This window comes from Fukomys damarensis, unplaced genomic scaffold (assembly GCF_012274545.1).
Source record: "Fukomys damarensis isolate Sample0158 unplaced genomic scaffold, DMR_v1.0_HiC HiC_scaffold_16, whole genome shotgun sequence".
Classification (NCBI taxonomy): domain Eukaryota; kingdom Metazoa; phylum Chordata; class Mammalia; order Rodentia; family Bathyergidae; genus Fukomys; species Fukomys damarensis.
The window spans coordinates 76,761,261-76,776,898 of NW_022900928.1; the positions used below are offsets into that span (position 1 = coordinate 76,761,261).

Here is a 15,638-nt window from a genome sequence, read left to right on the forward strand (position 1 = left end):
TGCTGAGGAACTAAAACAAGTGCATCTAACTGCTACTGTAGAACACTTCCTGTTTTCTATGAAAATCATCTATACCTATCTAACAGTCACCCAGCAGGACTTGCAAATGTTTAGCACCCCGGGGAGCATCAAGTCACCCAGCTCACTGAACTGCCCTGGCCATATCTAGTTCCTGTAGTAGACAGAGGGAGGCTTGCCAGAGACTTAGCTCCAATGTCTTTAACAGGCAGCTCACTAGGGGTCCAATGGACTCTTCCTCAGTGGAATTTGGCAAGAGTGGTAGAAACAATCTTTCCTGGCTTCATGGGTAGCTGAGCTCCTTTCAGGCTAGATTGGGGGATGCGCTGGTTGAAGACCCCACCTCAAGTAGAGAGGTGAGTGTACTCCCACATCCTCTCTGCTGCAAGGCCAGTGGAATGTTGTGTACAGGATGCACCTGAGACACAAGCTTTCCCTGGTCCTTCCAGAAAAGAGAGCTCAGGAACAGAGGCCAGGGAATCCCAAGTTCTGGTGGTGTTCGCACTCTCATAGGTGCACTGTTCTGTAGGCGTCTCTGGGCCAGCTGGTCACAGTAGCATTATCTGAACAACTTGGTATATTTCACATGGGAGATAATGAGAATATAGGAGACCTAGGCCAGGAATGCTCCTGGAACAGGTGACCCCAGAGGCAGCTTAGCAGATTGGAAGGGACTCCACTTCAAGTAAGCACAGACATGGACCTGAAGCCCCGCTCTGCAGCTAATCAATGGCCAGGTAGCCCAAGCAAGCCACTTAACCTTTCTGACCCTCAGTTTTCTCACTTGTGAATTGGCTATAACACATACATCCAAAGGTCAGAGTACAATTTAAATGCAATGGCATGTGTAAAGTTCCTAGAATATATTAATCATGCAATAAATAGAGGCAATAGTTATTATTGATTCATACATTTAAACTAGTATAGCAATTTAACCAAGAGTCACTGACTACACCCATCTTATCTGTCATGCTGAGTCAAAGGGACTGTACTAGAGACCACAGCCAAAGAAGGAAAGACTTTCAAGAGAAGGGCATAAAAATTCTGACTACAAGTTACATCTATGAACTTCCCTGACTCCAGGTCCCACTTCCAGTGCAGAACAGATGATGTTGGAAATGCAAACATAATTTTAAAAAGGACTTGTCTATAATTAGAGTGCAACCCTCATCTTGGAGAGATGGGAACAGCATAGAGAGAAAATTGTTCTTAGCAAGGCCAGACAAAGGGGTGATGTAACATAGTTCTTCGCTTAACCTGAGTCACTGACCACACACACATGCCTACTGAGGAGGGGAGGGCAGTACCTGCCATCAAGATCTGGTCTGACACTCCCAGTAAGGCTCTGGTATTCTAGTACTAATGACTAATGCACTCTGAAGTGCATTGACATCAGGCAAAACCACTATGATCATGATGGGATTAGTTAAAAACAAGACCTCTCTGTAATCTTGTTTGAACAAAAACAGTAACATGACCATTGTACAAACCACAAAACAGCCAAATGGCCTCCTGTCCTGGCTAGTAACAGGGATTGCTGTTTTTGTACCAATAATTAACTTTGGATCCATGCCAGAGCTCTCTCCTTCTAGATCATAAGATTCATTAACATAATGTGTTAATTAACACAGTAACACACCCATAATTCCTTCCACAGCAAAGTGTCACTTCCATAAGCCTTCAGTACCTAAAACAAGTTCAAATCCCACTCAAGCCTTGCCCCCTTCCACTGAGGCTCGCATGGTTGCTCATGTATCTGTAGTTCATGGACTAACTACAAAAGCCCAAGTGACTCCAATATAGGGTATTCTTAGTGTTCTTTGGCTGAAGGGCTCCGACACCACAAAAGACCATAGCACATACAACATAACAGGTGTGACTAAGGGATAATAAAAATTGTTTTACAAGCCAATTGGTGAGAAACAATTCCATTGTTTTCTTCCAGAAATCACATGTGCATATATGTACTCTGTGGGTGTGCTTGCTTTTCTTATGGAGATTTGATCAATCTAGGAAGTAGCCAAATTACAATATCAAAAGCCATGCAATGGAGTTAAAAATTTTTAAGTTCAGTTTTTAAATTTGATCTAGCTAACTTGCCTGCCAAGATCACTGTTCCTTCTCAGATACTACCTATTATCACCACAAAAATCTCTATCTCTTCATCGATCCCACAAGAAAGGGTTGGAGCTATAATGTCCCCACCAGTATAACCAGCATGGGAAATAAAGCTGGACCAGGGAAGGTACCTGTGAGGTTCCATCAGACTTCTGTGAGGTTCCATGCATTTGCTGTGGACTTCAAAAACCAGTGCTTTAAAAGCTGGACACTCATTCTATGTGCACTTCCAGTGTGAATTTCTATCATATTTCATAACTGTTCCTTAAGATCTCAGCTATGCAAAGAAGGACCAAAGAGGCACTTTGTCTCTGTTTTGTTCAGTTTTCAAGGAGTGTAGCACTTCCCTGGAAACTGTGAGGATAGTGACAGAAGGTCCAAAGAGCCCTAAGGGATGACAGGAACTCCTAACCACACAGTTGGAACTACCTGGCTCCTCCAGAGATTTTTAAAAAATTCTTCTCTCCCAAACTTCACAGAACACAGCACTTTACCAAGGGAAAACATTGCTTACTGGGTGAGAGACCACTGTGCCAGAGTGGACAGAGTGGACCTTCAAAAGTGGAGATGTACAGCCCAGAAAAAATGAAAGGGAAGACTAGGTCGAAGACAAGTCTCCAGAGAGCAGAGAATGGTAATTAAGGCTGCACTCTCTCCCAGCCAGTTGGAGACACCCCTGAATTCTGTGTGAACAGCGCCCCCTGAAGCAAAAGCAAATAGTGCCCTCAGCTTGAGGGCTGAGACATTAAACAACTTGGCCAAGATCACAAAATAGAAACCAAAAGAGTAAAGATTAGAAAACGCCAGATCTGCCTGATTGAGAAGTCTGTTTTTAAAGCCCAGGGTGTACTCAAAATAGTTCACAAATAATATGGAAAGAAGGTAAACATTTATCCAACATCTGCTTACTGTGCCTCGGGAGTGGTAGATTTTCATAAATTTCCCTTGCTTTGGGAAGAGATCACACTGAAGGGTAAGAGCCCCCAAGAGACTACGTTTGTTTTAGATATTGAATCTAAAAGACAGCGAGGCTTTCATTATTGGAGAGGGGACAGCTTTCCAGCACAAGGAAATGCTTATGGGAAAAATATCAAAAGAGAGAAGGGGTGGGGCTTGATTGGATTAGGTCTAGGGGTGAATGTTGGAGAAGGCCACAGGCCCTGGAGCAGTAAAGGGGCCCAGTACTGCCAGGCAGAATTCAACAATGTCCTGATGTCAATGGAATTAAGAGGGTATTGTGAATGTGGCTGAAGATTTTATCTTAGCAAGCATTCTGCTTCCTACAGATGGTCCTGGCTTAAGCAAACTATAAGCAATGGCCTAGAGTTATGGGAAAGTTATCTTCCACTTGAAAGCATCCGTAGATCTCTACCAGGTGCAGTTGCTGCATCTTCTACAGCTAGGAATTTATTCTGATGACAATGGCTAGTGTGAGAAAATGGGAACACCCCCAACCTACCCTAGTGGATAAGAACCTGCCAGGGGAGCTAAGCCCCCTTGCCTTGGAGTCAATGCCACAGTCACACCTAGCTAGTAGGTGGTGGTGCAAAGACAAAAAGACACACACTGGAGGTTCAGCCCTCCCTCACTCCAACTGCACATCCTGGGCATGTTGCTTAACCTCTCTGAGCCTGCCTCACTATTTCTTCTGCTAGGAAACCTGGAGCTCTACTCTATCCCATCCTACTTGACTTCTTAATCTCAATTTAAATGTCATTTCAGAAAAAGAAACTCAAATGTCATCTTCTCAAAGCGTTTTCTTTTTACTCAAGTTGTCTCTCCTTATAAGATTTAAGTGTACCCTTTGCATTTGTAGCATAAATAATTATTTTGACTCATACAGTAACTTTCATGCTGATCTAAAGGCAGTGACTCCTACTATCTCCTCCTCCTGCCCCCTACACCAGCTCCAAGCAGAGACCAGAGGTTCAATAAGTATTTGTCAAGGAAATAAATAGATTCATGAAGATATGAAGGACTCAGTGCTGATTTTGCAAAGAGGACATGGAGAAGGCAATATCAGCTCAATGCCACTTTCTCATGATGGCACTTGATGTCTGTGGGACCTGAACAGGGCAGATCAGCTCCGAGAACTTTGCCAAAGTGGTTCCTCCCAAGCAAATGTTTATCCAACTTTCTTGCAGCCTGGGGTGTCCAGTGGCTTGTTTATTTAGACGTCAATGAGGAAGTCGAGTCACTTGCCTCTGGAGAGGCACAGGAGATGATTTTTAAAGCTTCATGTATTAGTGATCCTTGATGTAGCCAACAAGAGCTTTTGGGTTGGGATTCCAGCTTTTGGTGGGGAAATTTGCTCAGCTGTCTGTCAGGATCCAGGATTTGGAGGAAGGCACAGTAGAAAAGAAACCTAGTAAAACAAAACAGACATGCTTACCATCTGGAGAGAAAAGACAGGTTCCTACAGAGTCCTGGGTAAAAGTTCAACTAGGGTGGACCAGGAACAGACAGCACTCTCTAAATAGGAAGGATGAGAAGTCAGCTCTGCCTGTAGAGAATTTTAAAGCTTGTGTTTAGAGCGCCACCTTTCTCTCTGTTCAGACCTTGATGAGGGTCACCAGCCTAAGAGGTAAATTCCAGCTTCCAGTGAATTTATGATTAAATTAACACAATGATCCTGAGACTTTTCTGATCTCATGGTCCTTTCATTCTTATTATTACAGTGGTACGTACTTCAGTGCAACTTAATTTTTTCCACAGTTCTGGTCACAAACCAAATTGGTTGTGAACCAAGTCAAATTCAATCTTTAGGTTCAGTGTTGACCTTGTGGGGAAATTTGGTTTGCTTCCCGATCAATTCAGTTGTGACCAGAATCATGGAAGAATTAAGTTCGTGAACTGAAGTACCTCTGTATTTAAAAAGAAAAAAAACCCACTACATTGAAAATATTATTGTACATGACTGGATATGTAATCCAATATTTAAATCAACATTTGTTCTCCAAGGATGTTTTGTGAACAGAAATTGTGAATAGTAAGTCGTATTCCATAACACAGAGTGCTATTAGGTATTTAAAGGAACCCTATAGTGGATTGTTTTATAAAGTGATTTTGTAAATCAAATGATCATCTTCCCACTTGTTCCTCTTATAACAGCCTGCATTTGGGTGGAGGCTAATGTTCCGGAAACTGGACACATCTATAATGACCCTATTCTTAAATTTCACATATGGAGCCACAGCAGTTTAATGACACTGCAGTTTAATGAAAGAATTTAAATGTTTATAAAACGTTGTATGTATTATGTGAGCAAGGATCCTGTTATTAGTCTGACCCTTCTAGTTCTCTGTGGTTTGGTTTGCTATTACATCAACTCAGTGTTTCCAACCCAGAAATGAATGAATTCCATATGGACAGGAGGCCTGAACATACCGAGCCTGCAACAAGCAAAGCACACTTTGCTAAAGAAAACGGAATTCTTGATCTTGAGAACTTATAAAGTGGAGCAAAGTCAGCTAGTGCCTTGAGCACACACAGTTGGAAAGTGGTGTTCATGTCGCTGCCTACATAGGCGATGAATGCTGCTGCAGCCCAGCCTGAGAGACCTGCAGAACGGGATGCACAGAACACCATTTCTCAGACTGGAGGAGAGATTCTGAATGCCTTCTAGTTCCACATTCTAGCTTATGTTTGAAGTTTCCCTGTCATCATTTCACCAAGTGAACAACTGGGCAGGATGTTAGAAGAGGGCTTGTGGGGTGTGAATCTGAAGTCAGTCACTTACCCGTGCTAACACTGGGTGCTACATAACCTCACAGCATGTCAGTTTTCTCTTCTGTAAAATGGGGACATGCATGTGTATCTTACAGACAGAAAGAGTTCAGGCAGCACCGGAACACAGGAAGTGATCCAGCTGTTAACACCCTTGGTTACACTACCTCTGGCTCTAATTTCTCTTGCATAGAATGAAAAGACCCAATCACATCGCAATCTATGCTGCCTTTAATGCCAGGTTTCTGTACGCCAGGATCAAGGCTGCACTAGCATCATGCTTCCCAGAAAGGTGATGAGAAGGGCAAGGATTTTGGATAAACAACAGGGCAGTGGATTTGCTGGAGAGTCAGCCTTCCCTTAGAGTCTATTAAAATGCCCTGGGGAGTTTTTGAGGGTCAATGATTACCAGTTTTGGCTTGAGTTCTGCCAAGCCATCAGAGTTACATTAAAGGGGTGGCATGTCACCTGCCTTCCCAAATCCAAGTGCTTTCTGGGAAAGCCCTGGGGCCAGAAGGAAGGACAGCCGGCAGCCTTGGTGACCCTGTTGTCCCACGCCACAGAGCTCTCCTCGGGCACTTGGTGGATTCCTCTCTTTGAGGCTCATCTTCCTTGCAGTTGACACCCCCCTTTGTCTTCCGGAAGAGCTCACTCCGGGAAGCCCATTCAGAATGAGGAAGTTGCTACAGAGACTTCCTACGCGGCTCCTCCCACGGCTACTCCAGCTAGAGACTTGAGCGGTTCTTGACCTATTCTTCTGCCTACCTGTGAAACAAGGACAAAGGACATCTCTCCATGACTCAGAGCCATTCCGACGTCAAGCAAACGTAGTCCTGTGCCCCCAGACCCATGGCCAGAGAGATAGCAGTGGAGGCTACACCAGGTCAACCACTGACGCACGTTCACTCGTGCTTTCCCTGCGTACTCTTTGCCCATTCGTGTGTATAATGACCTGGTGAAGGTGAAGTGAAATTCTACTTTATTTCTCTTTTATTTGCCCTTCTGTCATAGTCCAACCAAACCCAAGAGAATCTGTTTGGTTTCAAAATGTTACTTCGCCTTTCTGAGCTGTGGCTTTTCATAAATTGGTGACGATCCTGGCTTTGTTGTTAGGGGAAAGAATAAAGTATACACATATCCACACAAAAACTTGTCACAAGTGTTTATAGAAGAATTATTCGTCATCATGCAAAGGCAGAAACAACTCACAAATCACTAAGTAAAAAGTGGCATACACAAAGAATGAAAAATTATTTCTCCCAGAAAAGGAATGAGAACCTAATACACACTGCAGCATGGATGAACCTTGAAATTGGCATTTATGCAAATGAAAAGCCAGATACTCCTTTGGCGTGGAATGTTTCAAATGGAGAGAGAAAGTTAGGTGGCTGCCTAGAGGGTAGGGGAAGAGGTAGAAGGGTAATGACTATTAATGAATGCCTGGGTCTTTGGGGTTAATGAAAATATTCTAATATTTGACCATGGAGGTGGTTGTACATGTCTGGGAAGATACCCAAGAGAGCACCAAGGTACACTTCTAGTGGGTAGATTGTGCGGTGGAAATCACATCCCAGTAAAGCAATAGAAGAAATACATGTATAATGTGCCTGTCATGTTGTTGTGACTTCATAGCTTCCCTTCCCAGCCCTGCCCAGCTTGCCATTCCTTTAGGACCTTGTTGAGCCTCCAGATGAACTCAGCATCTCCCTTCCCTAGCAAGTGGCTGCACCCCTAGAACAGTTACTTTCTCCTTCATGAGAGTTCTGGAACACACAAAGCGTTTTTCGGCTTACCCTCACTCTTACAGAGAAGCCCGGCTAGTGCGGAGAGTTCTCCTCTCCCAAGGTCCCAGTTAGTCTTTCACTGCTGTCCAGATAGAGGTCAGGCAAGCACACGAGACACAGCCATGGGCTCCACCCACCCTTCCGCCCTTCCAGGTCTCTACGGGACCATAAATCATGCAGTTAAGATTTTGTGCTGACTTTCTTGGGTGCAGCTCCTCCTCAAGGATGGCAGCTGGTCATCAGCTCCCCCAAGCACAGCAGTCCCAATCTGGGGAGCTGAGTGGGAAGACGTTCACATAGCCTTTGCCTCCCCCACCACAGTCGCTACAACCAGCATTGCACAGGTTGTACTCTCTCTTTCATCCTGGGAACTCAGTTCAGCTCTTTTCCTCTCTTCTTCTCAGGGTATCTTGTATTTCTTTTTGTTTTTTTTTCCTTGCCCATAACTCCTGCATTCCTAGAGTCAGCAGCCTGAATATTCCAATTCCCAATGAAACTGGCCCCTCTGGAGACACAAATGACTTCCCAGACAACCAGAATCCAGGAGGACCATTTAAAGAATCTTCTCATCCCACATTTCTCCCATCTCATTTCTTCTCTCTGCCTCTCATCCCACACACACCCAAGAGAGGACAGATGGGACAGGAAGATGATTGGAGGGAAGCCCTTGCTGCTTTCTTGAGTGACAGCTGGGTGAAAAGCTGGTGTGCAGTCCAAATTTAGGGACGCTCACAAGAGCGACAGAAAACCAGCCACTGAAGTCCCAGAGGATGTCTTCTTTCTCAAAGGTGGGGCTGGATGTCTTTAAACACTTCCAGAGCAAGAGCCACCAGCACAGCAAGCAAGGATGTACCAAGCCACCATCCCTATGTCAGCTGTCTACCTTTATACAGCAAAAGCACCCTCACCTGGACTCATACAAAGCATGGTGACCGGCCTGAGGACACATCTAGATCAGATTAAATATCACAAGTAGGTGATAGGGTTTTTTGGGGGGAGAGGGTAAGCCTTGCCACATAATCCTAATTCCTATGGAAAGAAATGAGGCCAGTCACCTGCAGAGCATGTGTAGGCTCCCCTTCTTTGTCTTGAAACAGGAGTGGGAGTCAGGCTTGAATTCCTGCTCTGCTACTCACTGGTGCGTGACAGAGCCAATTTCCCAATGTAATCGATTAGGGCTGGAAGACAAAAAGAAAGAAAAGTCACTAAGAAACCTAAGGAGAAATAAAGGCCCTGGAGCTCATTTTTAAGTTCCTTCCTTCCTCTCCCCTCCTTTTCTTGACACTTCCAGCTGGTTGCTCTCACCAGACCTAAATTGGATGCTCCCTGACTCAGTTTTCTGTCTTCCACACTTCCAGTGACTGTGCTTGTTTTCAGCACTGAGTGCTTTTCAACATCATTTGAGCCCTGGCATGTCCCACCTTGCCGAGACTTCCTGAGAAGACAGGATAGAAGGATGATCTCTAGGAATTATGAAGGTTGCCAGCTGGGCTTACCATAGGTCCTGGCACCTGGAGGGTGTGCGTTCCAAGCTGTGATCAGCATTGATACTGAAGACATTCTTGCAAAGGGCAGCAAATGGGATTGGAAAAGCAAAAAAGTTGGAGTCCAACACAGACCAACAGTTGTGAAGGGGAAAACTGCAAGGTCAGAAGATCTCGTTGCAAACCCACAACTTCCACTTGCTAACAGGCTAAATTTCGTCTCTGAATCTTAGTATTCTCTTCCATGAGAATGGAAATAAGAACACCTGTTTCACAATGGTAAGATAGGATTTAGTATGGGAACACCCAACAGAGGATCAAGCAGAGAGAAAGCAGAAATACTATGTTCCTTCCTTGTTTAGCAAAGCTGAGGAGCCCTAAGGAATAGATTAGGACTGGGGACAGCCAAAGGTTGAGTTGGCATTTGGCAAACATTTTAACTCCCAGGTCTAGATTTAAGCAGGCAGCTGGCTTCCTGCCAGACCCAAGGACAAACAAGAGTGTTCACATATGCTGTGAAAAAAACACAGGGAAGGGTGTGCAGTCCTGTTAGGCCTTCCCAGTCTAGGGAGGTCTTCTTTCTCCCTGCTACTCTGTCCCTGCTGGCTCCCCAAGAAGGCTGTCCCCCCAGAGCATCTGGGAGAAGGCAGCAGGCTCTGGGCTGCTTTATAGGGACCTATAACCTGCATCTTCTCATACATAAAGCCCAAAGGGTAAACATATTGTTTATCTGGCTGGTAGGCACAAAATTAACAAAGGAAAAGAAAAGGCTGGGGATCAGAGAGAAAAGATTGCCTATAAAATGAAGAGATTAGATTAAGCCAGGAAGATATAATTGTGCCAGACCGATTGAATTTCCTCTGAGGTTAGCATGACTGCCTTCGAGACCAGAGCAGCCAGAGCTCAGCGCCTGGTGATTAAGACCTGCCACTATGCCTTCTCTAAAAGCCCTTGGCCAGGTGTGGACCCCATGGCCTCTGGTCTGAGGATGAGAGGTACATCTCAGCCTTCAAACTGCTAGACAGAGCAGGGATGACGGGAAAGGGAGTTGGTGGGTGGCATTTGATATACATGGAGCAACACATCTGAGCCACAGCAGAGATGAATCATACGGATCAGCTCATGCTGGTGTTTTCCTGAAGCTTCTCTATGCTTCCCCTTGTTCTCATGACCTCAAGACACTGAGAGACCTAGGTTCGGCCACATTCCCTGGCCCCTCCCCATACCATTTGACCTTGCTCATTGGGCTCCCACCGACTGCTCTGCAGTCTGCCATGCCAGTCCTGCCCTGGTCTTGGCACTTGCTATTTCTTCTTCAGCACCATTCTGCCCTGAGTCTTCCTGTGGCTGGCTTCTCAGGACTCACAGCACTATGGTGCGACCTGGGACTCAGCTCTATCCATTGCCACCTCCTCTGAAAGCCCCTCAGCATCTGATCTAAGGTAGCATCCCCTGCACCAGTGGTCATTACATTCTGTCCTAGTTTCTTCCCTTCCTTTCTTACTGTCAAATGTCATCTTGTTTGTTTACCTGTTGCTTTACATGTTTGTCTATTGTCTGTCCCTCCTCTACTAGAAAGCTTTCTCCAGGAAAGTTGCCCATTTTGTTATCAACATCTGGAAACACAGAAGAGACTCTGCAAACAGAATGAGTGGTGGTCAGTGGGCTGAGGGTGCCTCATGTGTGGAGACTTGTCATTGCTTTATCCAGCCTGCTGCCCATTGGGCCTTGGGTGGTCTCTCTAACTAGACCAGCTCGGGGGGTCTGCTCTAACTAGAGAATATTTGGGGACAAAGAGAAGCTGTTTTTCTTCAGGTTGCTGCTGAACTCACTCTTTCTTTGCTCATCCAACTGACAACCAAGCAAACATCCAGGGGTGGGGCCATATAGAGTGACTTTAAATGCTGAGGCTGGAAGAGGGAGCATATCCACAAGCATCAGGTATAGCTATGGTATTTTTCCTCTCCTTTTTAAACTCAATTTACATTTTCACATTGCAGTGTGAAATGCAGTTCATGCATTTTGAACTCCATGTTATCCTTGAAAACTTATGTTAGAACAGTGATTCTGACCATTTGTTTGCACACCAAAAGAACGATATATTTTTAGCATTTGTTACCTATCAAGAGTTTAGAAGTTTTAAAGAGTGCAAAAGCTTAGGGAAAGTCACAAAAATCTGGATGCAATACAGAGCAAATGGATTGCAAGATGCTTCTCAGTGATGAGGCAGAGAATACGAGTGAAGAGAACAGTGACAGTGAAGCAATGAAAATATGTTATGGACCAAGCCGGAGGACCCAGAGAATCCTGACTCCCAACAGAGGTGTGTGGTCCAGCAGTGAGCCCCAAAGTGAAAAATGGCCAGAGGTGAAGCTAAACAAGTCAACTACACACCACCACGTTTCATTGAAAACTCACTTCTCTTAGAATGGCATTTGTCTTTCTGGCATACATCTCTCTGTCTACAATGAGTGAACCCAAGAATGAGTGAAAAATGGAAGGGGTTTTATACCTTTCAGAGTGGCTTGAAGATGAAATGAAACAAAATGTAATAAAGTAACTGGAAAATAATAAGTGTTCCAGAAAGGTCTCTTGAATCTACTTTAGTCTTGTGGTAGTTTTCCTTCTAACTTATGGAGAGACCAATGTAACATTTATGGAACTTACTGTGTCCTAGGCTCTTTGCACAAGTCAATGTCTGTTACAACTACTCCATTGACTACAGCAACTACTCCAACTACTACACAGACAACCATCTGCCATGCCAGTCCTGCCCCAGACTTGGGCAATTGCTATTTCTTCCTCAGCACCATTCTTATTCCCAGTATATAGAGCAAGAAACCAAAGACCAGAGAAGCTAAGTGATTGGTACAAATTCACAGAGCCAGAAAGTTAGAATTTGGCCCATCAACTGGACTGATAGTGTCCACTTTGAGTTTACTTATTGAATGAGACATATCAAAATGTATCTCTTCCCATGTGTCTTTCTTTGACATGGACCTGAAGGCTACCAGTGTATTCTCTGCAAGACCCTCATGGTGGCCAGGCCTCCTCCCATACTTGATTGAAGGCACAGAAGGGGCTTAGTTTCCTATGCAGGATTAGGCTTGAAAAATTGACACCTTTTGACATGAAATTACTGCAGGGGGATGAAGCAAACTGACATGAAATTACTGCAGGGGAATGAAGCAAACCCTTGTTGAGTATCATGTACCAGAAACTGTGATAGTGGCTTTGCAGGAATTATTTAATCAGACCTCTCAGTGTCCTATGAAGTAGTTATGTGAGAATTGCTTCTCTTTTACTAGGAAGGAAACTGAGATGTAGAAAGGTGATTTTCACTGTTGTTTGCAGTGCTGGGGTTGATCCCAGGGGCTTGTGCGTGCTAAGCAGGCTAAATGGCTGCCACTGAGCTCCACTCCCTACAGAGATTAAATAGCCCAGATGAAGCAAGGCTAGGGTAGGAACTCAGGTCTCAATTAAATGTTCAAACACAAATTCCCAAAATATCTGGCCCATATGATGAATAACATTGGAAGTCTACAGTGGGGGAGGAAACACAGGGATGTCTAGGAAAAATTCTAGCCATTCTCCTCCTTCCATTCCTCTTTATTTGGCCTTTCTTTGCTGGTTTCTTCCTTCTTTTCCTCCTGTCTATAAACATCTATTGGGATCTGTCACATGCTGAGAAGCCTTCTAAGAGCTGGGGATACAGCATCTTCAAAGATGACACTTAGGGAGGTGGGGGAGCTGCTGGACAGATAATAAAAAGTAACCAAATAAAGCACTGAGGGGTTGTAACAAGGACTAAGAAAGACATAGTAGCTACAAATGGTCTTAAACAGTTTTAGTAAGTGAAAGAGCATTGGGTATTAATGATGGTGTGGTAGCAACATCAAGATGAGCAGGGAAAGGCGCTCACCCAGTGGAAGCTCACACTGCCCCCTCACAAGCCTTCTACATACAAAGCCACAGCTCTGATTGTTTTAGCAGTTCAGACAGCATAGAGCCCTGGTAATATCCAGGAGGAGACCTCATCTAGCCTAGAGGGGATACAAGTCAGACTGCAGTTTCCCATACGTCAAATGACAATAATAATGGTATCTACCCCTCCATTAAATGAAGGAGCATTTGGGAGAATTCAGGTGGATAAGTAACATATTATACAAAGATGACCTGGCTTGGCAACAAGGCATTAGGGTAGACATAAGAAAAAAACTTTTGGTTAAAAGCTCAGGTTGCCACTGAAGGATTTGACCCATGTTAACACTTAGAATAGAACCAACATCTGACATAAATTCCTGCCACTTTGTAGGCTTCGTAGTACAAAATAACTAGATGCCTGTGGAAACGAGTGACATTTTAATTGTAGGAATGACTCGAGTGACCAGATGAACAAAGGCCCTCAAGAAGTCTTTCTGCTATTGCTACATCAGGGATTCCTGAGAATTCTCATGGGAGAAAAGTCATCAAGTGAGTGATGGACAATCAGCTCTCTGTCACTGCGAGGGTAAGTCCTTGTGGCCTGAATCAGCTGGACCAGGCATCCTGGAAGCAGAATGACCCCAAAGGGCCCACAGGATGTAAGGACAGCAAAAAGAAGAAAAACTGGTCCAGAGCTGCTTAGAAAAATGAGGGCCAGGGTGGCTTCGAAACCCAGTACGACACAGAGGAAAGTGCTATGACAGACTCTCCACTGCTCAGACCTGAGACTGTGGTGTGGCCTCCACTCTGGTGCCATAAGTACCCTGCCTCAGAGGAGGGGCACCATGTTGCTCAGGTCTTCCTAGAAACTAGGAAAAGAAAAATATGCTATGCACAACAGAGTGGGTTATTTTTATTAATTCTGGGACAAGTGATGTCAACTACACAGAGAGAGAACTAGCATCTCTCTGTCAAGTGTTCTGGCTCCTCTTCATCCACAGGATCTCAGCATCTGCTGTCTGGTTCAATGACCTATATTCTGTGTTTACTTTGTATGTATTTGAAAATTAGTCCACCTGTGGTCTGGCTGTGGGTGCCCCTGGGCCTTCCTCACTCACATGGCTGAGCAGGAAAGGGAAGGACTCCAGTGTCACCAGCTCCCACCCACACCTTCCTGGAGTGAAATGCTGTGAGGACTTGCAGGTCTGCTTCCCCACCTAGCACCTGTGGTCACAGAGATGGAGGATGAGGATCTGGCAGAGGTGGGATCCATGTACTCTGCAGAGGCACCCACTAGCACATTTAAATGTGTCAGTGGAGAGAAGGCAAGAGCTTTGAGCAGAAGGATGTCCCTGGGGCCCTGGGCATAAAGGAAGCTGCAAGAGAATCTGAGGGTCTTTATGCTTTAGGTGTGTGTTTGTGTGTGCTTGCATGCATGCGTGCGTGCATGCGTGCGTGCGTGCATGTGTGTATGTATGTGTGTGTGTTGGGAATGGGACTCAGCACCTCTCACAGGACAGCCAACCTCTCTACCACTGAGCCACACTCCCAGTCCAGGAATTTGTACCTGCGGATCAATCTTGGGTTCAATTATGGGGCAAACCCAGGCATCCTAAAAAGGCATACTGAGAGAAATAGCCCACAGGGACTATCCCTAGTTCAAGCTTAAACCATATGTCATTGGAAATATGTCTCTGCCCTAGGAGTCACTTTTGCATGGAGGTTAAGGGTATATCTGGGAACTCAACTCTACAATGCATGAACACAAGACCAAGATCGAAGGGCTTATGACAAAGACTTCCAAAAGCACAAAGTTCTTCCCTGTTTATAGGCAAGTGACCGCCCATAACACCATTAAAAAATGCAGAACTAGATCCTCAGAAAGGATGCTTCCAGTACCTCTTTTCCATCTCCCTAGTATACGTACTCCTGCTTCAAGACACCTCTGTGCACCTGATATCAAATCCAAATCCCCTCAGGGAAGGTTTCAACCCAGTGTCATCTCATCTTCAGAAGGGATGAGAAACCAGTTCCTCTGCATGGGAGAAAACAGTTCTACCCTGCTATATTGTTGGTGAGGATGTAAACTAGTACAACCACTGTGGAAATCAGTATGGAGATTCACCAAAAAACTAAAACTAGAAATTCTGTCAGACCCAGTTATTCCCCTTCTAGGCTTCTTCCCAAAGACTTAAAGACATACAGCACAGGTATATACACACACACCCATGCTTATAGCAGAACAATTCATAGTATTTAAATGTTGGAAGTGGCCCCTCTACAGAAGAATGGATATAGAAAATGTAACATTTATATACAATGGAGTACTATTCTGCCATAAAGATAAACTTGAGTCATTTCTAGGAAAATGGATTCATGTTGAGACCATAATGTTAATTGAAATAAATCAGACATATAAGCCTAAATAGCTCATGATTTATCTTATATAAGAAGATCAAAATTTAAATAATTAGAAAAATAAAAATTGGTATAGGAAGTAGGGAGGTAGATCTTTTGCAAAAAGGAAGGGGACCAACAGCAGGAGAAGTGGAAAAGGGGAGAAGGAAAGATGAAAAAAAAGATG

At 44.5% G+C, this 15,638-nt stretch overlaps 1 protein-coding gene across 4 annotated transcripts in view; it reads right to left on the reverse strand.

The window, feature by feature from the left end:
• Positions 1 to 15,638, reverse strand: part of Kcnj1 (potassium inwardly rectifying channel subfamily J member 1) — a 40,279-nt gene that overhangs the window by 7,449 nt on the left and 17,192 nt on the right. The window contains exons 1-2 of one of the 4 annotated variants that reach the window (XM_010616562.2): positions 8,702 to 8,820; positions 4,339 to 4,501 (exon numbers count right to left, since the gene is read on the reverse strand). In XM_010616562.2, the coding sequence (XP_010614864.1) occupies positions 4,339 to 4,501; positions 8,702 to 8,712 (174 nt within the window). In that variant the 5' untranslated portion in view covers positions 8,713 to 8,820. Of the gene's footprint in view, positions 1 to 2,267; positions 4,502 to 6,334; positions 6,455 to 8,701; positions 8,821 to 15,638 lie in introns of those variants that run through there. The other 3 variants (XM_019206394.1, XM_010616563.2, XM_010616564.3) reach the window with 3 other exon arrangements.